General features: G+C 38.8%; 1 protein-coding gene across 5 annotated transcripts; it reads right to left on the bottom strand.

Moving 5' to 3' along the window:
• Positions 1-343: 343 nt before the first annotated feature.
• cdca2 (cell division cycle associated 2) lies at positions 344-27,015 on the bottom strand. 5 transcript variants are annotated; one of them, XM_041787369.1, is made up of 15 exons: positions 26,674-27,015; positions 25,759-25,951; positions 25,198-25,334; positions 20,490-20,655; positions 20,019-20,167; positions 19,410-19,556; positions 16,600-16,729; positions 15,638-15,966; positions 12,888-12,939; positions 12,707-12,781; positions 10,740-10,858; positions 10,171-10,236; positions 9,857-9,928; positions 4,625-4,781; positions 344-3,954 (listed from the first exon to the last, which is right to left on the bottom strand). In XM_041787369.1, the coding sequence occupies exons 1-15, from the start codon at positions 26,674-26,676 to the stop codon at positions 3,023-3,025; spliced, it is 2,727 nt and encodes a 908-aa protein (XP_041643303.1). In that variant the 5' UTR covers positions 26,677-27,015; the 3' UTR covers positions 344-3,022. The 5 variants fall into 5 exon arrangements, with proteins under 5 accessions (XP_041643303.1, XP_041643306.1, XP_041643304.1 ...); XM_041787372.1 differs by having other exon boundaries at positions 9,857-9,925; XM_041787370.1 differs by having other exon boundaries at positions 10,171-10,233.
• Positions 27,016-27,300: the final 285 nt, after the last annotated feature.

Here is a 27,300-nt window from a genome sequence, read left to right as displayed (position 1 = left end):
TTGATTTGATTTCTCAATGTATGGCACGTTTATCTCCTATAATTACTAATCCATTATTGCAGACCCTCTCCGGTCCCGCCTGACAGATGGTGAACGGCAATCCTCATCCATCCACAAAGAGCAGATATTGACTTGGAGATGCTCGATCCAGTGACTTTGGAGTGAGACTGAAGAAGCTCTGTGATTACCAGCCGAGTGGTTGGATATTGATCAGGAGGTGGTCAGCGGAGATGATTGGGCTCAGTGTATTGAGCGGCTAGGTTAACAGAGGGAAACTGGCTACAAATTACTGGTCAGCTCTAATAATTCAAAGGAAGCAAAAACGTCAATACTTCAGCGAACATAAAATGATCAGTAATCCTTTCTTTTAATGGTAATAAAACAGGGTAGGTACCGTAAAATCTGGCTTAAAAGACATCCTTTTTAAACCTATTTTTCTAAAACATTGGCTGCATCCTGTGCATTGGTGCAACTGCTTCTATCACTCATAATACCTGACGCTACAGACAGTTTACCCCCTTTCAAGGCAGCCAATGAAGGTCAGCCTATCTTCCTCATTCTGCATGGAAGAAAACGGGGGTATACTGTTAAGAAAATCAACCTTGTCCAGTGCGGGCTTGATTGAAAAGTCTCATCAATTAGAGACAGCAGATGACCAGCAGAGGTGGAAAGTCCAACTGACAGTCTGCAGGTCTGTACAGCACAAGCATCATCCTAGGCTGAGAGTAGGGCTGGACAATACAGCAAGTTTGAGACTTATATTTTCAAACCTGAAACATGGTAAGATAGCAAATATTTATCAACAAAGCTTGGTGATTAAAAAAAGATGCCATGTGTAATCCCCAGTAAAAGATTTACAGAGAGATTTACAAGGAGTGATATGCCTATTTAACACAAGATAATCTATTTGAAATGTCCAGTCTTAATGGGGGTAATCAAGTAAAAATCAAACCATACTTTTACCAGAAACAAAAAAAGATGCCCTAGATGCCAGGCATTTGGCTATTTGTTTTAAATGATCAAAAACTACACATAAAATCATGCACATTGTCTAAATTGTGCAAATGCATCAGCAACATTTGGAAAGTGGATGGAACGAGTGAGAAACAAGAGTTCCCCTTGCTCTGCTGCCAGCATACTTGTGCGATTTAAAGAGCAGCCTCTCTCGTTCTTTTGGTTAGAATTTATGACTGAAGATCCTAAAGTGTCAGTATTTTTTGACACTACTGCTGTATAAAACAATTTTCTTTTGAAACATATTTAAATGGGTATTTCAATATTGTTAAAGTTGGGTTGTATAAGGTACTTGGTAATAGCCAGGGTTCCGTCAAACTTTTTACAATCAAATCTAAGACTTTATAACCTGAACTGAGAAGAATTAGTACACAGCAGACAGTCAAAAAAGAGAAAATGTGAGTTCTCTGTATGCTGGACAAGAGCTGAGTTTTCTGTTCTATTGCAGTTTATGAAATGTCTAATGATACAGGGCAAATATTTTTTTTGGCATGAATCCTCAAATTGATCATTTCTGGCACATTAAATGCCTCTATTCCATCTATATATTGATATTGATGGATATTGATAAAGCACAGAGTGATATTTATCGTAACACATCTTAGTTGTTGTGCTAAGCTGTTTCTGGATAGTTAAAACAGGTAGGCTACATACAGGCTGCACTGCTGTAAATGTTGCTAATCCCTGTGTGAGCATGCATAAAAGAAAAATAAATTCAAATATATTGGCTAGTAAATGACAGGCATGTCTTAGTGAAAGTGCAATCGGAAATTAAAGCCCTCTCAAAAGGAAAAATAAGACGTTAAACTTTTTATGGCCTTGAATTTCAAAAGTTCATCTTAAGACTTTTCAAGGATGTGTAGGAACCCTGAGTAGTGGTGATAGCATTAGCATCCTTCCTGAATTGAAATTTGTCATCAAAATCAGTGTACACCTTGGCTTTCTTCTTCTAAAGGCTGATAATTAGACAAGCTACAGATAGCACAACACACTTACCCTATCAAAACAATGTGTCAGCTGTTGTAGTGGAAAAATGAGCTGAAATAACAGGTTTTATTAAAGATAAATTTATTTTTGCCTCTGTAAAAGCCCGCAGACCAACAGGTGATTAAGAGATGACAACACGCTGAGGAGAGGGAACAGTCGCCGACGTTGCAGCGCAAAATTATGCCAAACACAGAGGGATTCTGGGAGAAAAATAAAATACTGCAATAAGTTTTTTATGTAACGTACATTTGAACTAACATCATATTTTGGCCATTTTTACCCAAATCATCTTAAATTACAAGGAGCAACTGTACCCTTCTGTTGTGCTGCAACGAACACTAAAATGTCTGGAGGCTAATGCCATTAGCTTATAAAACAAAACTTAAAAAATAGCAAAATACCCCTTTAATGGTATAGAACATTTTGACAACCTCAAAGTATAGATATGTCGCCAATGTTTTTGCACAAAGTCGACAGTGTGTAGGGGTCTGTCTGCAATCTTTGATAATAAAAAATAAAAAACTCCGAATGTTGGATGACTAGGACTTCTGTTTTTGTTTCCATGGGCTTAAAAGGTTTAAAAGGGTTTGACATTTACAAGAATCATGTCAAAATTTAAAATTCTGGTATCGTGACAACCATCTATTATTTCTCTGCTGGAAAAAAGAACATAAGATTCGTGTTGTGCATGCTGTTCAGCTAAAAAATATTAAGATATGATTTTTTTTTTTGGTCTGTATTGCCCAGCCCTAGCTGAGAGCCCTACTATTGTTTTACAGCTTGCAGGAGTACAAATTCCACAGATATAACAGTGAGAGCTAAACAGCTTCACAGGAACTGCATGTTGTTGAGTGCAGAAAAACAGGGGAGACCCCTAAAACCAGACTGTGTCTTAAATACTGGTGAAAATTACAATCCAGATTTTATGGTATGTAAAAGGTATGGAGTAAATGTTTGAATTCTCCCACATTAAACTCAGTTCATTCAAGCATACAGTTTCCCTTGTGGTCATCTTAAAGTCTCATGACTCGCCGTTTGGCACCTCCTCCTCAGAGACTGCACATTGGACAGGTAGAGCAGCACTGAGGCGGCGACCCCTAGTCCTCCTGCGGGTCTCTTTAGAGGACTCAGGGGAGGTCCAGGGCAGCCAGGCGAGTCCTTCACTGTTGCTGGTGTTTCGGTTCCTCAGGCTGCGGCGGACTGAACGCTGCCCTCTGCTGGCCACAGGTTTGAATACATCCTCAAAGTTAAATTCAACCTGCCAGGGAGCAAGATCCAGCTTTACTACTTCACCCTCTTCCTGACTCTCAGAACTGGGCTTGTTGTTTTCCTCCTGATTAGCTGCTTGGTCTCCCTTCACTGACTCCTGTATGTCATGGCTCACTGGGGGCTCCTTGGCCTGGTTCTCCTGCTCTGTTGGGGCTGACTTGTATAAAGAGCTCCTCCTGCCCCGATTGTATTTTCTCTGGGTTATTTCTGATGGTGGACTTAGAGTGATGAGGGATTCTTCAGTCAAAGGTTGGCAGTTTGAAGTTGGTGCATCAAAACATTCTAGATTTCTCTCTGAGTCTGCAGCATTTTGGGTATCAGGTTCAGTCTCAGCTCCCTGATCATGTGCAGTATGGTTCAGTGGGGTTTCCTCTCCTGATGCTTCAGTGCTTGTAGTGGTTTGGTCTTCACAGTGCTCCTCAGTCAGTCCTCCAGCCTGGTTCGTAGTCTCCTCAGTTAACAGGATCTCCTCAGCAGCTCTCACATTTATCTTCTTTATTCCTTTCCCTCTGACCTTTGTCCCTGACAGCCTCCTGCCCCTTCTCGTCGTACTTACTTTACTGGAGTTTAGAGATGTGAGGGAATCTTCTGAAGGAACTTCAAGGGTGTTTGTCACAGTGAGGTCACTTGTTGCTTGAGTTTCGTCTGCCAAGTCAGGTTTGATGTTTGTCTCATCATTAGTGGCTGTTTGGAGAAATGAGAAACAAGCAAATTATTCTCTTCAAATCTCTGATCCCCATCAAAGTTCTTGCACTTCAGGAGACAGAAAACAAATGAAATGAGGAAAACGAGTATGTTTATGGTGACTTTAGTGTAGTTTAACAGAACTCTTGATTTAAATTAATTGAGGGCTCCTGAACAGGGTTAGTTTAACACGTCTGGTATTAATCCGTTTGAGTATCTACGAGTAACTTAAGATCCTAAAAAAAATATGTCAACACTCCGATACAAATGTAGGACTGTGGAGGATTTAGTTTGATTGCTCTTAAAGTTGCACTCCTTTCTGCCTTCTATGTACGTCTCTACACAGCCGTTCTTCTCCGCTTGGCAAATGCAGACATTTTGTCAAGTTCTTAAAGCATCTCATGGAGATGGACACGTTAAATAAGTGTCTGTTGCAGACAGATAGAAAACAGAAGCAGACGTATGTGAAATCTCCCAGAAAGCCTTAGGAAACATTGGCAGGATGGCTGCTCAAACATCTAAAGAAGTGTACAAGTGTGAGTAGTTTCTCTGTAAATTAGAAGTAAAATTACCTCAACCATCAAATATCTTAATTCAATGTTACTTATGTGCATTAAGGTCCTGGGGTAGGGGTAAAGGTTAGAAATGGGACTGAGTCTTGGGTTTTTACCTGTGGCTGGAGTCTGCTGTGCTGCTGGAGACTGGCTGATGAAGGACAACCTCTCAGTGATGGGGCTCAGGGTGGGGTTCTTGGAGGCGTAAGCCCTAGAGCCGTACAAGGAGCGGTCCACATCCTTGTTCCAACGACGAGCTGATGTAGAGTTCACCTGTGGTAAGACAATCTACATTATTGGTTTGTAGTGGCTTGAGAAGTAATGGTGTGAAAATGTCACATCAAAATGATCAAATATTCATCAGTAGTAGTATTGGAATAAAAAAAAAACAAAAATACTAACATGTTCAAAATTAACATGAAAACCATATCAAATGTGTGTTAAAAAAGACACTTTATTTTTTTTATGCTTTGATACTTGCTTGATGCCATATGCTTTAAAATTAACATCAGCTGTAAGTTATGAAAGAAAAAAAGCCAAATTTTCAGATCAAATTAGGGCTGTCAAGATAAATTGAGTTAATCGTGCTTAATCAAGGTCGACAATTAGTGCACACATGTTTTTAATCGAGATTAATTTTGTGCAATATTTCACTTTAAACATGCTTTGGTTAAGCTCCCTGTAGCTCCTTAATGTTTCATTTCACTTTAAAACTCCACAGACAGCTCAGTAGATAAGTCAAAAGTCATCTGACTTTCGTGCTATGAAATATTTACCTTTTTTTCTGTAGTCTTATTTTCTTTGAAATCCACAACAAACTCCTTTTTCTGTGGTTAAAGTCATGTTAAAATCATTGATCTGCCTATAGAAGCAGATCTGTATATAAACAGGAAGTCAACAAACCTTACTTTAGGACAGTAGAAAAATCTGAATGGAAACAAAAATGGTTCTAAATGCAAAATAGTAAAAATCTAAAATGTGATAAAAAGGGTGTGATTAACTACAGAAATTTTGAGATTAAAATTTCAATCTTTTGACAGCCCCAGCTAAAGGCTGTGTGCATTTTATGTTCAATAGAACCTTAAAACACAATGACACAAATGTTCACATGAGTGAAGGATTTTGTTAGCATGGTCCTACACACACACACACACACACACACACAAAAATCAATTTAAGACTTTTAAAACCTGAATTGAGGAAAAGAAAAAAAAATTGCAGCAGAGGTGAGAAATGAAAGGCATGTCATACTTTTAGTACACCAGGCCATTTTTTTTGCTATGATTATGCAAAATTGATGACTGTTACCTCCGCCAAGGAGGTTATGTGATCGGCAGGGTTTGTTAGTTAGTTAGTTAGTTAGGTTGTTAGCAACATAACTCAAAAAGTCATGGATGGATTTCGATGAAGTCAGAAATGGCATAAGGAAGAACTGATCAGATTTTGAGAGTGATCCAGATCACCAGGAATTTTTTAAAGGATTCTTTACTATTGGGAGATACGGCTTCTGGTGGAGGTCTGTGCTCCGAGTGCTTTTCTAGTTTGCATATTTAATGCCTCTATTTTAATCAAAATACTGTATAGTGATACTAACCATTACACAGGTTTACAAGTTGATTCTAAACAATGCAAAAAAGAATGATTAAAATAAAAAAAAAATGTGGCCTGAAAAAGCTGATTGGATAAAGGCATATCTTAGTCAAATTACCATCCAAAATCTAAGACCTTTGAAAGGTGAAAATATGACTATTTATGTCCTTAAATTTCAAAAGTCCAATTTAAGACTTGAGAACTTTTAAAGGATCTGCAAGAACCCTGATTAGTGTTCTGCTTTAATGCTCCTTTCCTTTCGCGTGTCTCTTCTCCGCCCACCAACAGGCAACACAATCCAGACAAATAGAGAGTTGAGGGGATACACTGACAGCTCCAGCTCCCTAAAAGTTTCTTTAATTACCTCTTGACCTATGGATTTTTTTCTGGGCAGTATTTACCATGGTATTAGGTGCAATAATCAACCATGGGGGAATGTTACTATGGTTATCATTCAAACCAGTAACTGTTTCATCAGTACTGACAGGCCTGTGTCAAATTTAATATGGTGGTCAGAAACCCTTGATTTTTTGTGCATCTCACTAAGTTTGTTATCGTTTTGGAATTCTTAGCGATTCTGTTCTTTTCAGGTGCTAGGTATTTCAGCATCAATTACACTCACATAATAACATGAACTTAAAAGTGGAAACACTACACACAAAAATAGCACATACACTCACTGTGCAGTGTGTAGGTGAAGCCTTTGGTGTGTGATGTTACACACTGCATATTTCCTACGATAAATGTGTTTTTCTTCAATCCCAACCAAGTGCTTCTGTGTTCAGTATTTTAAGATAAACCCTTTGAGATTCCTGTTTCCTTTCTGAGGTCCTGCCTGAGTGACATCAAGTATTTTCTCACACTGCTTTAATTAAATTTCATCAGCTCAGCCCACACTCTGCAGAGTGAAATAGCTGAACTGAAAGTTAGTTTTCTAACCTTGTTTGGTGAAAAACAAAAAACTGCCAGGCATAACAGGTCTATTACACTGGGGGCAGCAGTCCAAACTGTGATGTTTTCAGACATCTTATTGGCACATTCAGTGGTGTAACATTAACTAAAACCTACATCTTGTACTCAGTGTTTCCTGATAGTAATCAATCAGTTAAAGTGGCTGCTGCAGGGAGGGGGGGGGGGTCCCTTATATCTAAAACAGCACAAATCTAAAACTAAACTATTTTTGTCTTAACACTAAAACTACAACTAAATCTAAAATGGGTTGCCAAAATTAACTCTGCTTTTAAGACAGAGACAAAAAAAAAAACATTAATACACTGCACCATGTAGATGCAGTGGTTTTGGATTTCATGTTGGACTCAACAGCTTTGATTTCCATCATCCAAAATTAAACATTTTTTTTTAAACATTTTAAAAGAAGTCACAGTTTTTACATTTTGAAATCAAATTTTCTGGAGCTTTCATTTCCCTTTATTCAGTCCTTTTCTGTGTTGGTGGTTTGTGAATGCATACATAATGTGTTGATGTAAGTGCTGCTGTGATTTCTATGACTTTCACTTTGAAAAGCAACAAAAAGAATACTTTAAAAAATCATGAAACACCAACTTTAGGGCTGCAAAGATGCATCAGCTTGACATTGGTATACGTGATATGAGCTCCTTTTGGCAAACATGGGCAAAAAATATGGATATGAACTGACGTCAGTACCAGATGTTTTTCTTTTTCAAATCAATTTTATGTTGGCATCTTGCGGCCTGAAGCCCGTTTCAGACAGGGAGCGTGACGCGCGCGTCTCGACCACGACACCTGTGGATTTTCAGTTTGATTGCATGTTAACAAGTCAGGGCTTTCAGACTGCCTGCATGTGTGCCACGTCTCACGCGGCTGGTATGCTCGGCTCAGAGGGTTGAGAGATTTGAAGTCTCGCCTATTTTTTCCGCGCACCGCGTGTGGCCGTGGACCATATTAGACAGGAAAATGATAAATGGAGAGCCATATTTACATCGTTGTGGCAAATATGCACATAGAATATGTTTACAATGTGTTTCTTGATAACCCTGAGGAAGGCCACAAGCTTAAATGCGCCTGTTTTATAAAGTTGTTCCTTAAAGAGCAACTACTAGTGAAGCTTTATGTCCCCACACTGGTTGAATATGTCACAGGAAAGATAAACACCTATGAATGCTTTTCTGGTTTGTGCTTTTCAAATTAAAAGCCTGGTTTAGTATTTCTGTTGAGAAACTCCATTCACTTGTACAGAATGCTTTTGTTTTGAATAGTTCCCGACAAACTTCCTCAATACGCTGAATCAATAAGCTTGTAGGGGGGTTTATTCAGGTAAAACTCATGAAGAAGGACAGGGCTTTGAGAACAGGAAAATGCAACTGACACGCAGCAAACTCACGCCCTGTGTGAAAGCCGCACCGGCAGGAGCCGGAGCTGACACACGCGACACATGCAAGCAGCAAAACACGCGCCCAGTCTGAAACGGGCGTAACAGCTGATTCAGAGAACAGATTCATTATTGGGCAGATGATGTGGCTTGTTGGCCAAACTCTGATCTGGTTTTGCAGTTAAAGATGTGAGAAAATATTTGGATTGTGAGAGGTTTACACAAAAAAAATCATGACAAAAACATCAGCATTAGCTTAATTGTTATTTTAAACATTGGTACTGGCATCAGCCCTGATTCTTAGAATCAGTATTTTCACTAACCAACTCAACAGTGTAGATTTGATGGTTAGTAGTATGCATCTGTAGCATTCTGACATCTCAGTCAAAGTACAATCTAATATTTAAGAGCTTTCACAAGTAAAAATATGACTTTTAAAAACATACAGTGACCTTAAATAGTAATATATGACCTAAGGATTAATGGGAACCCTGCACTAGTCACCAAATAATCCACTGTAGACTTCTGTTACATCTAGTGCTTGCTAAACGAAAGTACTCTCTTACTCTCGTTTTTGGAAATTAATACATAAAGTATCAAAAGTAATATGTGACTGCATTTTGTTTATATAAGATTTATTTACAAAATAATGCTTTACAAAACCTCATGTACAATGTTTTAAATAGGGATGTCACACAATTATTATTATTTTAATCACCATTAATCTCAGAATTTCTGCACATAACCATGATCCACTTCAGTCTTTTTGTTGCATTTTGGATTTCTTACCATCTTAAACTAAGGGTAATTTACTGCCTGTTTGGAAACCAACCTGCTTTTATTTTGAAAGAATAAGGAATGTCAGGAAAATTGAAGACTATTACATGAATGGAATTAAAAAAAAGGGACTTTTTAAGAATTGTAAAGGAAACAAGGGAACAGTTAAAAGGTAAATGCTTGATAACACCAGGGTCAGACTTGTCCACTGGGCTGCCTGAGGTTTTTCTTTCTTTTTTTAAAGTGAAACAAAACATTAAGGAGAAGTGGTGGACTTATTTAACATCACTCTGGCTGCAGGAAGACATTGCAGTAGCTTCACCTAAGTGTACTGAAAGAGAAAATAAATAGCAGTATTCCAATTACTGCATTAACGTTGAAAAGTTTTAGTTTTCAGATTACTGTTTTATTCATTTAAAATTATCTGAATTAACTTTAAAATCGGAAAATGTTATTCCCATTGTTTGTAACCCCGTGGTGACACTGGAGTGCATAAACGTACACAAAGTTCTCTTCCCTTACTCATCCTTGAGGTTAGAAAGTTCAACTCTTGGCTCCGAAAGCCCTGCCTGCAGATCCTTCAGTGAAGAGGTGTAAAGAGAAATCAAACGAGCAGACTCAGGCAGCTCACCTTCATCTTCCCAGAGGCCGACTTGGCAGCGGTGCGTGTCGACCTCTTCACAGGTTCACTCTCCTCTGGCTGCTGAGGGAACAAGGAGTTGGCGTGAAGATTCATTATAGAGACCGTCTCTCTACCACTCTCTCTCCCTTACACATTAAGTGGATGGCCTCCACCGTGATTAAGTTCACATCCAGTAGAATTAAATAGTAGATTAGATGGGAGCATGTTATGACCCCTGAATTATTAAAAAGACAATCTCATCTAGTACATGGAGATTTCTACAAGTGAGATCAAGCAGAAAGCAGCGTGTGGTTATGGCAGACCTTTCTTTTTCGACTTCTGGAACGAGCAGGAGCCTCATTGGTAGATTCACACTTCGGTCCAGACTGCTGTGGAGGAAATTCAGAAGTTTAAGGTGTTTGCAAGGGAACTTTCACTGTATGGGAATCAAAAATATATAGTAATTATAATTCAGAGGACATCCAAAAAGTAAAGATAACATTTAGCGACCACTTCATTAGATACACCCGTTCAACTGCTCAATCAATGCAACCAATGCTTTAAGGCATTGGTTCCCACCCTGAGGTCCGGGACCCCCCAGGGGTGTCGCCAAGGAAAAATGGTTGGGAAACGCTGCTTTAAGGCATGCAGATGTTGTCCAGATGATCTGCTGAAGTTCAAACCAAGCTTCAGAATAAAGGTGATTTAAGTGACATGCCACAGTCTGATCTTAGCAGATCATCTTGCCTTGTCTTGATGGTTGCTACTATGTGATTGGCTGGTAAGATATTTTTGTTAACGAGGAGTTGAACAGGTATACCTAATGAAGTGGACAGTGAGTCTGTATCTCAGATAAGTTGTTAAAAGTAAAAACAGGGATAAATTGCTGGACCTTTCTCTTTCTGCTTTTTGATTCAATAGCTTGAACATCTGCTTCCAGTTGCTGTTCCTCTGGCAGAGATGAGGGCTCATCTGAGGCACCCAGCTGTGAGGCTGTGCTGAGATCAGACTCTGAAGAAAAATGACAGGATCAGGAGCAAAAGTCAATTTATCTGTACCACATGTTCTTCAAAGGATCAAGAGGAATGGAAAATTAAATGATGCATCATCCAAACATTATAATTAGTCTGACCCCCAGGTGTGCATAAACAGAAGGCTGTAAACTTCTTTTCAGAGCACAAGATGTGAAACAATAGACCCTATTCCCACTGTAGCCATGTTCCTGTGATGTCCCAACCAGGGTGGGAAGCTCATATCCTGTACTGTTACATTTTAAGTTGTTTGTCATATTGACACTGGCTGTTTGCTTTCACTTTATGCCCTACTGAAAAGCAACTACAAAAACAATGGCTACTGAAGATATTTGAGAGAGAATGGATGTTTCCACATTATGCTTGATAATCAATTTGACATCAAACCTTAGAATTCAACTCCTTCCTGTCTACTTTTAACAGATCCACAGCTATTTTCAATTTACTGTTTCATCAATGCAATTTAGTGCCCCCATTTTTTCATTAATATATGGTCCGATAAAATTGCCAGTACCTAAAAGGGATTTAAAAAAATCAAACAAACTGAACTTAGACTTATATCCACAACGAGGTTCTGACCACTTTTGCTAGCGAATGTAAGCCAGAAATCAACAGTTACATCAAAGTGCATCTGATATGGCCAGCTTATAAAATAATTAGTATAAATGTTGATAAAAACCCCACTGGTTTAAGTAACGGCTGCATAGAGGAAACAGTAGCATGAAAATAAGTAAAGTTTGAAAAAAGAACCTCACTGTAACTGTTATAATGTAAATTTAATAACATCTTGTGACCCTTGCCTTAGGCTCAATAGATATGTTCAAAATTAAAGTTACCTTTAATTGATATAACCTTTTTTTATTGTATTCACAGTTATCAAATGTATATGACACAAAGAAAAAAGCTGAATCCTAATGTTAGCGTCAATCTGATTTGTTTCAGACTTGTTTTTTTTTTTTTTTTTTTTACACAAAATTTAATCTTATCTTTCTGTGGATTTTCTCAACAGTCTGTCTTTGTTGTCACTTTTCAGGTGACAGGTGTTAGATTCCTGATTCCATCAATCTGCAATAGTGATGCACCAATGCATCGGTGGAACACTGGCATTGGCTGATGGTGGCCTGTGAATGCACATCGGCCAATCAACAACAAATGTTATGCACCGCTGACAGTAACCAATGTGTGTCAAACGTAGAAAACTAACAAATCTAAAGTGCATGCTGTTTTGAGGAATAATACTAAAATATGACAGAAGTGAGGACATACACCAGTCTGGCAAGTTTTTGCTGCATGCACCCTCCAGCTGACTGCCAATATCAGCAGAGTCTGCAATTGGCCAAAAAAATAGGAAACTTTAACTTCTTCCTTTGCCTGCAGTTTGTGTGGGTTCAGTCAGGAATGAAGCTAAAAAGACTACTGTATTGGTGCATCACTAATCTGCAAATTGACAGTATGTCAAAATAAAAATATCTTACCTTCCCTCTGAACATGGCCACAGTGGCAATATGTTGTAATGGTTGTTTTAGTGTTGAAAATGAAATTCTAAATTGTCTGTGCAAAGTCTGTGCAATGTCTGACACTCGCAAATACAGTTGAATGCCATTTTCACACCATTCACAATATTAACTCTAAGGCTGTTTCTAATGCTGACATAAAGATGAGAAGCTGTCAGAGAAACCCTCAAAAACTTCTCTCCATTTGTGTTCAGTCTTACAACTTGACACACCTGAAGTGACAGGAGACAGAAAAAGGTAAAGAACAAGAGGTATAAAGATGTGAAGTTAAGCACCCATGACAGTAAAAATGAAAAAGTAGGACAGCATTTCACCTGTTAGTATCTGAGGAAGACACTCCTCATGGAAGGCATTGTCTAAATTCATTGGCTGAATGTCCCATGAACCCTCTGGAAATGTAGCAAGAGGAAGGAGACTTTTTAAGCATTGCGGATATTTATCCTACCAGGTACAAAAAGCAATAAACCTCAGGGTTAATAAAGCGTAATCACCAACCTGTATCATTTATCACTGCAGAGTCAATCTCATCCATTGAAGGGAAAACAATCTAAGAGAGGCAAATAAAGGAAATGACTCAGTTATTAAACAGCAAAAGTCATATCTGAGTACTTTCTCAGTCATGCATGTAATAGCAATTCAAAGAGTAAACAAAGGCTTTGTTTACATTTTGCATTAACAATGAATTTTACCAAGTGACTGCACATTGGTACTGTGACCATACACTGCATTAACAATAGTCTTCATTGACAACCTCATGTGGGAACTCACTTGCCCTCCTCTTGGGCAAACAACAGCCCATACACCATTTTTGTGGCTGGGCATCCCCATCTGCTGTATGCAACGAAGCCGCTGGCAAGAAGGATGTATGGGCGTGAGTTAGCCACGAGCTAGGAGGCTAACAGTGCCTCTTTGATAGCTTTTCTCACTCATGATGCCATAAAAATGCTTTAAAAGGACACTGTGATGAACTATTTCGCAAATAAATCTTGTAAGGTACTGGTTAGATTTAAATCACAACTAAATTCAACTTGGCAAGTTAGGAGAGAGTCATGATATGTCATTTGTGATCCTAAAAGCTGGCTCTTAATGTGAATGACAGGATCCAACTCTCATTTGAGAGATGTTTTACTTATTTAATAGTTTTGTTATTTTCTAGGAGGAATTAAAGATGCACAGTTGCATGGGTTTACCATTAGTTTTGGCTAACATCAGCCATTTTGACAAACATCGGGCCTTGAGCAAATAATGTAGGCATGAACTGGTTTTCATCTGTTGTGTCGCATCATTTCAGAGCTGGTATTCGGCATGCATAATGTCTAATTCAGAGAGGAGATTTATTATTGGACAGAAAATATGATCTGTTGGACAGACTGCGATCTGTTTTTGCAGTCATAGATAAAAAATGTTGGCATCCTGTGAATGTTTCATAAGATGTCTAAAAAACATCAACACTGGTATCAGCAAACAACTAAACTGTTGTTTAAAACACCAGCTGAGCCAAATCATCCAAATCCCTGAGAAGGGCTTTGATTCCTATTACTATGAGTGAGGCTGGGTGGACATAATGAAGCCATGCTTTATGTTTACTAACAGAATACCCAAAATCATGGCAGCTGATGGGGTGGCCTTTTATAAAGCATGCCAGTACAGGACCAATCCCATGCATATGGTATTTTAAATTCAGAGACATCTACATAAAGCATTAAGAATTACCAGTTGGTATCCAAATGCCCAAAATGAATATAAATCCCTGTTAAAACAATGTATAAATGGGTTGTAAAAGGCAACATGACCCTCGACTGGTTGTTTAAAGCTTAACCTAAAGCCACTTTTTCTATTAATCTTGATGTAAAAGCCACATTTTATCTTAAAAACATGTTTAAATGAAAAGTTTTGAAGAGGAAAACATTTTTCTTGGCTAACGCCCCTGTGTTGTAACTGTGTTTCAAAACACAGTTACAGGTACTGATAAAAAAGATATAAGTAAAAGCTGCACTGTTAAATAAGATGTAGTCTCTTTCTGGAGATCTACCAGAGTAGTAAAAGGTTTAAACTGTCTACCCATGTGATGATTTCTATTGTGTTCTGCAAAGTTCACAATGTGTAGTTTCTGTTGAGCTGTGCAGCTCTTTTAGTATAACTCATGCACCAATGCATCGGTTTAACACCGGCATTGGCCGATGTTGGGCTTGTGAACCGTCATTGGAACAAAAAGTGAAATGTGCATCTGCTCCTTCATACAAAAGTTTTCTTTTTTTATTGGACAGAGGAAGTCATGTGCTGGATAATCTCTGGTCTTATGTAGGTCGCAACGGGTGCTTTATGTTTGTGATTCATTTTCATTCACAGAAGGGCTGTGTAGTATTTTTTTGGCTGTCAGAGAAAGACCAGCGATTTGCAATTTGTAAGACATGTTCCTGTAAGATTTCCAGAGAAGGGACAATGACCAAGAATTTTAACACATCAAACCTCACTGGTCATTTGAGAAACAGGCACTTGGACGTTTACAATGGCTAGTTAAAAGCTGATCAAACACAGAGAGCTGTGCTGAAAACAGAAAAGCTAGCAAGACACAGCTCATTTCACTTTGAATAACACATGTTTTTCTTGACGTATATGACAACGCCTTCCTCAGAGTAATGGAAAAACATTGGTATTGGCAAAACTGTAATTTTAAACAGTGGTATTGGCATCATTAGTTTTCACCATGTGGAGATTATGCTCCTGGTAGCTACTGTTACAGCAGTCCATCTACACTGACTGTTGTAAAGCACAGCACAACAGCTGCAAATCATGCAGACCATCGCCTGTCACTTTTTGTCTTTAAATGAGGAGTTTTTAAGATAAAACTGATCTCCACAAGTTTCATTTACTAAGCAGGACAGCCGTTTATAAAAACGCATCATTATGACCTAATGAGGGAGAAAATCTGCTCAAAAGTGACGCAGCCAGCCTGAAATGTGTCCGTGGTAGCTGCATCAGCTTTTATACTGGTACATGGGATGCAGGCAGCTGTTCAGACAATAAGTAACTAGTAATAAGTAGGTAACAAAACTGTGTCTTATTTTTTTGTAGTTCTTTGCTGGAACCAAGGATATCTGAATCAGATATCATTGTGGATTTTCAAGTAATTCTTAAGTGAAATTTCAGGGTTGGAACTATTATTATATCTTATGTACAGATCAAACAAATGTTACCTTCAAAAAGTATTGCCAATCTTAAAACAACCCTTGCATCATGTCTACCTTTCCATCGTTGTCTTCACTGTCATCCCCCACAGTCGGTGTTCTGCGGTTGCGGGGTATTGCAAGTGTAGGTGAGGCTCCGAACACGGTGGGGCTGCTGAGGTCTGGCTGAGCTCTTTGTGTTTGGGATTCACATCCTTGTGGTGTCTTCAGCAAGGAGCGCAGCTGTAAACTACCGCCTGGTGTTTGTGCTCGAGCTGGCGTGCCCCCTTTCTGTAGCGGGGTGCTGGGAGGAAGGTTCTTATCAAAGAACTCAGGAGAAAGAGGACCTCCAAAGTGAACCCTCTTTTTCTTTTTGATGATGGACTTTGCAGAAGAGTCGCCCTCTCCTGCAGAGACAGCGAAATCTTTAAAGCACAAGTACACTTCAACCTTTGTCTCCCTTATTGTGTAGTTTATTGAAAGACATGCAGAAGAGCTGCTTTTATGAGATCTGGTAATGTCAAGCAAGATAATTACTTGGCAAAACTCTCCACATCAAATGAAAAGAAGCAGACCTTAACCCAAAGAATCAATAGTTCAGAGAGCCTGCAGGTTTAATTGACCCAGATTTAAGGTTTTCAGATGTTGCCTTGCCAATAACAGAGGGAAATAGTACAAAAACAAACTGTTTCACATGATCACAGCCTACAGTATCACCATTTGTTTTCTGATTTGCCTATCAAAGAACAGGTCTTTTGTGAAATGGGTGTTAGTCTCTCCATTACATTGACTATTCAACTTTAATTTTCTATTTTAGAGCACAAACATGCCTTTAAGACAATTAAAACTTCATTTTTAGCTGTAACACACAGTCTATCAAAACTCAAATGCTTTATAATGAGAATGAACCTTTCCTCTGAAAAGCAGCCGAGATATACTGCATCAAGTTCAGCTTTGTATACAAAGCCTCAAAGGCAGAGCTAAGCTAAGATAAAAGACCAGTTTTTGTTGCATGACCACAGAGAGCAGTATGTGTTTACCTGTGGGCTTCATCTCCAGCAGAGAAGGGAGAGAAGAGATGCGGAGGGAGGATGCCGGCCTGGCTGGTGAAGCGACTGCAGGATCATCAGGTGGTGGATGGCAGGGGCTTTGAAGTTCAAAGATAACGTCCTGTTGAGAGAGAATACGTGAAAGCCCCCTTTCTGTTGGATGGAAGTTCAAGAGGCTTCAGAGAACAAACTGCTTTGTAAGGGCGAATACTATTGTAGTTATCTGATAGTATATTTCTGTACACACTGAATCTGAAATATCAGTGTGAAACAATATTTATAAAGACATTCTATCATTCTAATTCACAATTCATTTATATTTCCAATTCATAAAAAAAAGACGACAGTGGTTTGCAAATATGATTTTTGACAATCTTAACAGCACCAGTGATGAACAACAGCTGTCAGCACAGAGCAAAGCAACAGATCTGCATAAATAATAACTACCAGATGACTAACACCATCAGAAAAATACTCTGTCAATATTGAAAAATGAAGTCAGAGCAGGAGTGCTAAAAACTGCAGTTTCTTGAATGCCTACTAGAGGCCAGCTGCATTGCAGTTTTGACTGGAAAGAGGAGAAAGAGCAGTTGACAGCTGAAAGGTTTAGCAGGTCAGATAATATGTTTAAGCTGAATATGCAACAATAACGTCTCAATTTCCCAAGTCTTGAGCAAGTCTCCCATGCGTGCTTGTTGCTCACAGGTTAAAAAAATAATGGTGTTAGGGGCGCTGGTTCAGCTCAGTTGGAAGGGTACGCGCCCATGTGCTGTAGTCCTGGGCACACATGATTGATTCCTGGTCTTGGCACGGTATTTCCGTATTTTCTGTCTCTTTTTCAGTTGTCCTGTCTGAATAAAGGCAAAAAGCCAAAAATAGTCTTAAAAAATTGGTGTTAGATTCAAAGTTAGCTAAGGTGAGAGGAGGGAGATACAGGCTACAGGCAAGAAATGTACAGGGAAATTAATTATTATACTGGTTAAAACATTTTCCAAAAACTATCCAGGTCTGGACTTCTTGGGCATTACCTGCCTCCCTCTGTAAAAAGATTCTGAATTTTGCTGAAATTAAAAAGTTCCACTAGTTATTTCGTCATCCTGACATCAACCTGTCAGGTAGAAAGGCTTGTAAATAACTTGGGAAAAAATGGAAAGCACAACATCGGCTGTAATGGTTAAAACAACAGGATCTGTCTCTGCCACACTCTCTTCCGCTGACTGCAGTGCGTTTCATCTTTCTTGCCTGTTTGAGCCTTGGTGGAACGTAAGGGATGCCGTCTTTTGAGCTTGTCAAAAAAGTTTATAAACTTTACAGGTTGAGCAAATATTTTTTTCTTCTTTTTTTTGCATAATGATAGTTTAGAAAAGCAAGGTGCAGCTTTGTATTGGAAAATTATCAGTTCAGCACTGGTCTTAAGTTTCACTTTCATTTCCAACCAAGAATCACTGCTGCATCGGGGAGCAGAAGGGGAGAGGGTTTAGGGAGCGAAAAGCTAAAAGTAATAGAGCCGAATCCACAGTAGTTGAGATCATAACTGGGATCACAACTAGGGAAAAAATAAAACAAAAATAAAACTTTGGGAGTGCCTAAAACTGCATACAAAGGTTTTTTTTTTTTTTTAAAAAAAAGCCTGTTTCTTTCATGTTCTCTTTAGAACCAATCATGTTAAGGTCTAAAGCAGTGGTTCTCAACTGGTGGGTCGGGACCCAAAAGTGGGTCGCAGAGCCCTTGTCAGTGGGTCACGAATGTGTTCCTGGAAGTAAAAATTGCACCAAAAAGTCCATGAAACTCATTTAAAACTTGCTTATTTTTTCTGTCTCTTTGATTTGTCATGTGTGTTGTACTGTACCAGGTCCAAACTGTATATTTTTTTATGTAATAAACCCAAGTGGTCAAAAAAATATCTGAGATATAGGACCCGTTTCTCAATGAAGATTCAACGGTGGGTCCTGAGGCTCGACCAGGCAAGACAGCATGGGGTTGAAAAGAGAGGCATCACACTTTGATCGACTCTAAAGCAGGGTAACAATACTCAAAGTGTGCCTTGTAATCAGGTGCCGAGTGGCTGCATTTGAAATGCATTTGATTACTACTTGGCACCATATGGAGACAGAAGTGTGCTTCACTGAGCTTTTGGAACATGTTTCATTCAGAAAATGGCACCCAAATGTCACTTCAGCAGTTTCAATAATCCTACTTCATGTTTTAGCTGTGTTTTGTCAATGTGAATCAGAAATGTCAAACTGTTACTCAAAAAAGAGGACACAGTAGGAAGCCATGTGTCATAGCAGAATCACAGTGAGTTTCTTTACGATTCACACTGACGGCATACAAAGCTTTTATAAAAATGCCTGTTTCTTTTATGTTCACCTTAGGACTAGTCATGTTAAGGTCTAAAGAGCAAGACAGCATGGGGTTGAAAAGAGAGGCATCACAGTTTGATCGACTCTAAAGCAGGGTAACAATACTCAAAGTGTGCCTTGTAATCAGTTGCCGAGTGGCTGCATTTGAAATGCATTTGATTACTACTTGGCACCATATGGAGACAGAAGTGTGCTTCACTGAGCTTTTGGAACATGTTTCATTCAGAAAATGGCACCCAAATGTCACTTCAGCAGTTTCAATAATCCTACTTCATGTTTTAGCTGTTTTGTCAATGTGAATCAGAGATGTCAAACTGCTACTCAAAAAGAGGACACAGTAAGAAGCCATGTGTCATAGCAGAGTCACTGTGAGTTTCTTACGATTCGCTCTGAGACTGTGTCCAAGTGTGTGTGTTGCTGTCTGGATTAAGAGCTGACCTGTTGGGTCTTGGCATCGGAACCAGGTTGAAGCCCAGCGTTAACATGAAGAGCTGGGGATACACACAAAGCTTCTCTCTCTTCCTCTGTCCCACTGTCCGTCAATGGTCCTTCTGTCACAACCTGCGTCTCTTGTTTTTCTTCCTCCTGTGGATATGATTACAGAATTCCCACTGCTTTAATTCTCTCTCACAGCACCACAAAAACAAGAATACAATTACTAGGATAAAGATAACTAAAATGTACCAGACTACTGTTTTTAAGCTTACAGTGATCCAGAAAACTTTAAAGCTGATGTTACATTGAAAGCGTTTCAAGAAGAATCTTAGATGAATAGTTCAAAAACCAAAGACAAAAAGGATGCAAGGATAAATAAATAAAACTGAGTAAACAGCACTTAAAGCAAGCTGTGTTTGCTTGAAAGTGCTTGTTTTCTCTCTTTTTGGAAGCTGGCAGTTAAAAAAATCCTGTGCTCTACTGAGCTCTAGTATTCATAAAGGAGTTAAAAATAATCAGGAGAGTCAATGGAAGCCAAGAACTGAGGAGGTAAAACCTTTTAGTTGAATTATTCACAGCTGTCAAGTAAGTACATGCTCAGAGTGAGTGTACCTCACGCTCCTTCAAACTGAAGTGGAGGATAGGAGCACTGGCCTCTCTAATCTCCACCTCACAGCTTTCTAGGGGGCCCAGGCGCCTCCTCTTGTTGGGTGTCACCATAGGTGGGTGGTTCTCTTTCTCTCCATCACGCCTGTTCCCATCTGAGAAAAAATAAACAGCATGTTATGTAAACATACAAAAACAAATGGGACTTGGAGACACTTCAGCAAATTAAAATACATCTTAAATAAACATTAAGAAACAGCTTGAAAACAACACTAAAAAACCCGTCCCACTTAAGAATCTGACCAATCTTAGAAGCAGTGGCTGCGGCATGATGTTGTCAGAGTCAGGCTTAAACTGTGCTATGCATTAATCTGCTGCTTTAAAACACTGCCTCCAGACATCATAAAGAAATCCTACTGGCGTGGATCCTTGTAGAGAAATGAAACCATTAATCCTGTGGCAATGAGGCCGCCTCACCAGACAGATAATCTCTTGTCTTGATGCATCCTCCAGTGTTGCTGTCCTGCTTTGGTGTCGGATCACAGCCCTCACTCTCCTCCACATCCATCAGGTTCTGGAAAGTGGCCATCTTCTGTTTCAGTGTGGAGGCGACCCGGGGAAGGAAAGGGCTACTCCTGACAAGCTGGGAGTTGAGACAGCAAAAACAAACATATCTGCTCAGTGATGCAGCTTGACAGGTCATAGACTTCTAAAATTACTCGAGTGGTATTTTAGAGAGACTGCACATCAATCTCAAACAATCCAATGATGTTATGGATAGCTGAGCTGTGCATTTTCTGACTACTACGTTGCAATAAATCTTAATATTCTGTCATTATGTTTATTTGAAGAAAATAATACTGTTATTTAAGAGACATCTGACTCTTCCTTTAGCATCAGACTCACCTGTTGATTTGAAAATTCAACATTTTCCTGTTGGATAAAGAAACCCAATCTCTGAAGAAACCTCTTAAACCACCTTTGCAGCATGTTGGAGGTTTTATCTCCTCATAAAATCCCAACTATGTTCAAAACATACAGGGTTACCAGCACATGGCTTCATGAGAAGTGTGCTTGGGGCTTTACTCGTGTTGCTGGTTAAAACCTATTAGTGCACACCGTCTATCAGTCATTGGTCATGACCATATTATCTTTAAGCATAAGGCCAAAAAGATAAGAGTGGAATGAAAGCGACGGACTCAAATTTTTATTTAGAGGAAACATCAATTATAATTTACTGTCCAAAAAAATTGTTAAAAAGTGCTTTATGTTTTAACCAGGTTAACAATATTTCCAGACTGAGGCAGTTTGACATAAGATGTTGAAAACGATTACAGGAATTAAATCTAAATACACACCAAAACATTACAAATCAAAACACACAAGACATGGAGATGAAACAGTGCACTAGAAATAGGGTTTTTGAAAAAGGATGTCAGTGACAGCTAGCAGAGCCCTGCCTGAGGGTCTGAGGCTCTGCTCTGAGTCATGGAAGAGCAGAATATTCCTTAACTATTCTGTCATACGGGTTTCAGATAAGGTCATATGGATAATTCAAAAGCAGTGTTTTTCAGCTGACCATGACTGTAGATCTCAGCCACCTTGCTACTGTGACAAGACACAGTGCAAATGCAAAGAAATAATGACTAATTTATAGTCATTTTTCTGAATTCCAAGTAGAGTAAAAATGTAACTATTGGCTTGGTATATTGGGAATAAGAATGGACAGCAGAGAAGCTGATCATGCTAGAGATGTGACTGGCAAATGTTAGGCAGAATTACTGTGCTTATTACACTTTCACATTATGTTTTGACATGTCCCTCCACATCAATCATGTCCAGGATTATTTTTGTGTCGCTGATGTAGTTGAGTCATCCTGTATATTTCATTAATTTACTTAGTACCTATCATGGCTGCACAATTCTTGCAAGAAAGTGAATCATATTTTTTTTCTGAGAACTCCAACATGATTTTTAGATTTTCAGGAAAAACTTTATTGCACTTAGAAAGGCGGAGTGTCTAGGGCTTTCAAAAAAAAACAAAAAACCTTTAATAAAGTTTCTTGTAAATATTCTCCTTTTCTCTTTTTTTTATTTCAGAACACTTTGTATTACAAAGAAAATAGGAACAGCTACTTATAAACATCAACATTAACGTTTGAAGATTCAGTGAAGCACACAGGTATATTACGACGATCCCTTCTGTATTGCTCGGGTTAATGATGTTTGTGGGGTACGGCGTTTGGGATTTTGGAATGTAACCTTTTTGTTCTTTATTGTTAACTCATACTGGATTATGTGTTGATGTCTGAGGTGGCTATAGAGATTTGTGGTGTAGCCATATGGTGCTGTGATGCTGCCAAAGCATTACTCGCAAATGACAACTCCTAATTCATCATCACCAAGTTTAAACCCCAAGAACTTCCACACAGTAAAATGCGCCCCTTTTCTGGTGCTGGCCCCACAGAACTTTCCTTAGTAACTTCATTAACAATCCCTTTTACAGCTGTGATATTTACGCTACTGTGATGTTAAACCTTCACTGTGAGCTGAGCAGAGACCCAAGGGTGGTGATCTCTCCTGTGTGCTGTCTTCAAATGTGGTAACAGATAGGTTAGCAAGCCAAACACCGGATCAGCAGGAGAGTGCAGTGCTGCGTGTGAGCATGCTCCCTGAGTGTGTCTGTGGAGCTCCCATTATGCTGTGCTCTCTCACTAGGCCACAAAGCCTTAACACAGTGTAAATTGACAGATGGGGACATGTAACATCACGTTGCTGTATTAGTATCTTCCTCCTTCTCGCTCGTTTACATGTGCCACCGTCAGCTATGGTTGCTGTACTAGTGACTGGCAGCAGAGTGCCATAACATGACAGAAATTAGAGGTGATTGAGTTGCATGGTGGTCAAAGGCTTAAGTATGGCCTGATTAATGATTTAAATGCATGTGTTGCTTTGTGTCAGTGTGACTGATACAGCAAGTGGGATTGTTTTGAAATTACTAAACTGGCACGTGAATGCAGCTTTTATTGAAAGCAAAGGAAAATATTAATATATCACTATCATTTATAAGGACACACAGATAATGATACCAGTATCATGTGCTACCAAACCTAAGTACTCATAACATTGTAGATGCTGTACTCTGTACTATTGTAAAGCACGATGTTGGCTTCTCATCATGCGAGTATGTAGTTCAAAATTGAGTCATGTCTTCTGTTGGGTGATACTTTAGCATAAATGAGGATGACCACAGCAGAGAAAAATGGAAACTATGCACTTATACTGTAAATTGTCAAGTGGAGGGATGAGGAACGTCAGAGGTGGAAAAGATTATTATACTCAAGTAAAAGTACAATTAATCTTGTTAAAATTTACTTGAGTAGAAGTAAAAGTACTGGTCTATAAATCTACTCAGGTAAAAGTAAAAAGTAAGTCATTTAAAATTTACTCAAAGTACCGAGTAGCTAGTTTTGATACCCAAGGGGCTTTCACAATGAAATATGACTGGTCATATTTCATGGAAAATATGACCTCCAATCAGGCTGTTCATTATAAGGTTTGACATAACCTGAAGTATGATGCAACATATGTTTTGGGGAAAATATGGAATCATTTTCTCACTATACGATACTGACTGTCATGGGGTGTGAAAGCCAAATGACTGGTCTTTTTTTATGTTAGCAGAAAGCTTAGACCTCCTTATTGTGGCATTTAGTGATAATTTTCTACTCAGTACACAACGCTTTTTAAAATGTAATGAAGTACAATACCTCACTCAAAATATACTTAAGTAAAAGTAAAAGTAGTGATATTAAAAAATACTCAAAAGTACAAGTAAAATCTACTCCACTACAGTAGTTTGAGTAAATGTAATTAGTTACTTTCCACTCAAATGTAAGTGCTTGAACTCATTCTCGGTCTGGTAAAATTTGGTATCGGCACATCGCTAATCATCTAGTAATTAGATTGTATGTTTGTTTAAATAATCAGTTTTCTACTGATCAGTATGGCAGCCCTAGTAGTTTTGCAATACAAAATATTCTAACAAACTGAGTGAGCTTAACTACAACTTAAAGGTTGGCTAAACAAGTATGCAACATCAAGTAAAACAAAGCTTGTTTCCTTTATGATTTTTAATCATACAAGATGAAATAATGAACTATGTAATTGTCAGCCTCAGCCTGTACCATTTTTAAATGCCAGCTAGGATGTTGTTTTATATCTGAATTCATTTCTGTGACTTAAGATATATTTACATCTAAAACTGAACTGTATACAACATCGAGGTTGTGTGGGATTGAAGTTATTTCCTCTTATAATGTGCTGTATACATGTATCTTTGCTATCTGATGATATGTGACAGAATGTGTTTTTATGCAGTGTTTCTGACACATTAAGTTACATTTGACAGGTGACCAGGCTTGAAAATTCTGCATCAGGAAAATCCCCTTGAAGCTTTGTTTAAGAGCATTTGCCAGTAGTCATTCTGTCATACAAACGACACTGTCACAGCAGGGGCCTCGTGTTTTTCTGTTCTGCTCTGTTCACTTGCCGCATTAAACTGATGTTGATGCATAAAGCTTCTGTCAACGCCAACAGTTCCTGACTGAGATTAGGAGGCTGATCATAGCTGAATACAGCAGCTTTGTACTGTATGTATCTGGGCAAAATAACAGCTGCCATACAAGCAACTGCTTGTTACAGATGTAAGGCAAACCAGAAATGATAACCTGTCTGCCCCCAGGTCAGAAAACTGTAGTTTTACTGAAGTGGATGTGGAGTTTCACAGCAGGGTGTTTTGTGTACACAAAGAACAAAACACTGAATAATTTACCACAGAAGTTGCAGTCTAATGGATGCCGGTACTTGCTTCACTGTTTTTTATTTTATATTTTCATGTTAAAAGGACTTAAAAAGAAAAATGTTTTGTTCTATAATGCGCCATTTTAGTACTATAGCTGAGAATTTGGTGCTGGATCCTTCTGATCTCAAATGATCTGTAAACACTTCTGTTAACAACTTGTCTGCAACACTGCTGCATGTTAGCCATGCCGTACAGCCAGTTTCAGTACCAGGATGTCAGAGTGTACTAAAACCCCAGCTGTATTTCACTATTGCCTCACTCTCCCAATATGATGTGACATGGTACAATACTTGCACAAAAAAAGCCCAGAAAACATCTCACCTCTGGAGTTTTTAGGTTTGGGGGAGTCTTCATCCTCTGTTGTGCCATGAAACGGATGAGGGAGTTTGTCTCTGGGGAACCACGGACACCAACGCTTGATCTCCGTCTTGCCTTTATTTGTGCTAGACGAGACCTATCTAAAGTAGGAGGAATAAGAATGACAAAAGGAAAATAAAACACAGATGTTTTTTGTACCTATGTTGTATGGATTACAGTGCAGAGGCATCTCTTTGATCATATTTGTGCTGACAGTGTGTTTTAATGTACCCATACATTTCTTTGCATGTGGTTTTAACACTTACGACAAGGCAGAACAAACACTTCAGTTTTCTAAGGCACAACCTTGGTTAAGTGCTGGCTTTTTGCTGCCTATTGGTATCAGGGATTGACTTGTGAGAGCCAAAATGAAAGGCATAGTTCGGTTTGGGGATTTGTTCGCTGAGCACTTATCCTTTTAGTAGGGCACAAGTGTCTTGCGTTCACTTTAAACCATTTTGTCTACCAGTTTAGCACAGCCAGCTTGTGTCTATTTCCATTCTAATTTAGTTCCATTCCTCTTACCTTTGCGGTTTGACAACGATGCTGGAGTAAAACTCTGGACAGAAATGCCAAACTGGTGAGGAGTGAGCTCAGAGAAATTCAGGGGGGCTGAGTTTCCATTTGTGATTTCAGATAATGCATCTGTTGATGGGGTAAGCATTTCTTCTTTCTGATCTTCCTCAGTGCCAGCAGCGTTCACATCCACGGCAGCCATCTGCATAGAAATTTGAACACAAATTAATTTGATGTTAGGTGAACCACAAAAACATGTACTAAAACAACAAAAGTTAAGTGGGGGCAAAAAAAAAAAACACAATATGGATGATCACAGAGGAGGGTTGGGAAGTCACCTGTGCCTCCTTAAAATATTGTTTCAAACAGGAATCATGACTGAGAGCCAGGGTTGGAAAAGGCAAAAAATAAATAAATAAATAAATACTGTACAAGAGAATGAAGATAGTTTGGTTTACATTTGATAAGAGCAAGAGTATGGTCACTGTTCTATGAATTTCATAACGTAAAAGGTAATTCTTGTAAAAAGTATCTGAAGGAGAAACACTGACTGCTTTTATATCGAAGCATGCAACAAAAACAACACAACAACATAGACTCCCAGCCAGGTTGTTTATTTAAGGTTCATCTTTATAAAAAAGCACAATGCCACAGACACATTTGGTTGTAATGTGCACTCACTACCCTCGCTAATATCCGTACCTTTTATGGGTAACACAAGAAAACAGTTTCCTGTATGTGCCCCCTTATTTTATAGGTTTCTGAACACGTTAAGTTAGTTTAATTTTTACCATCAATAGAAATTCACCGCAAAGCAAACTGGTTGAGGCTAACCTCACGCGACCTCCTGTTTACAAGATACGTTAGCATACGTTACCAGTAAATCAATTAAACTGAGGAGGATAAAGCAAATATAACACTTACCATACAACTCGAGTGTAAAAAGTGTGTCTCCTTTTAGTAATACATTAAAAAAGCGTCAAATCTAACAAAAATCTAAACTCTTGCTCATGTAAAAATCAAACGTTGAAAAGTAGTCCGTACTAGATTGGGTTTCAAATTACCCTCCACAGCGGACAGTGCTTTAGCATAGATCCCTCCGCGGAAAAATCAGTTACACTTGCAAGTTACATACTGTCAAAAAAACATCTCAAAACACGCTAAATGTCAAATGGTCTCAATAACAGAAATGCACCGTGAATAAAAGTGACTCAATCGGTAAAATGTTGATATATTAAGGAGTGGTGTCATTCAGAGGAACTAACTTCCGTATTTTGAATGACTGAGAGGGACCGGAACTCGTTCAATATGAATTCACCAATAGAAACGACAGACAATGTACCACGTGATCCCAAGAAGCAAAGGAAACACAGCCACTCTGCGCATGATAAATAGATAGGAAAAAACAATGCAAAACAAAAAATGCTCACTTTAACTAGGCTAAACCAGATTTCTGAAGTATTTAGGACCGCATTCACACGTTGATATTTTATTTATTATTTTTATGGGAAAAAAATGTGCCCAGATGTACAACAAGAAAGCAAAATTCAT

Source organism: Cheilinus undulatus, linkage group 5, assembly GCF_018320785.1.
Source record: "Cheilinus undulatus linkage group 5, ASM1832078v1, whole genome shotgun sequence".
Taxonomy (NCBI): domain Eukaryota; kingdom Metazoa; phylum Chordata; class Actinopteri; order Labriformes; family Labridae; genus Cheilinus; species Cheilinus undulatus.
This window is presented reverse-complemented; position numbering and strand designations above follow the sequence as displayed.

Coding starts and splice junctions, on each gene's coding strand:
- cdca2 (XM_041787369.1), bottom strand. Junction 12,940..15,637: donor GTGAAGACAACGATGGAAAG/GTAGACATGATG, acceptor TGCCTCTCTTAG/ATTGTTTTCCCTTCAATGGA. Junction 10,859..12,706: donor TCTTCCTCAGATACTAACAG/GTGAAATGCTGT, acceptor ATTTTTCTTCAG/AGTCTGATCTCAGCACAGCC.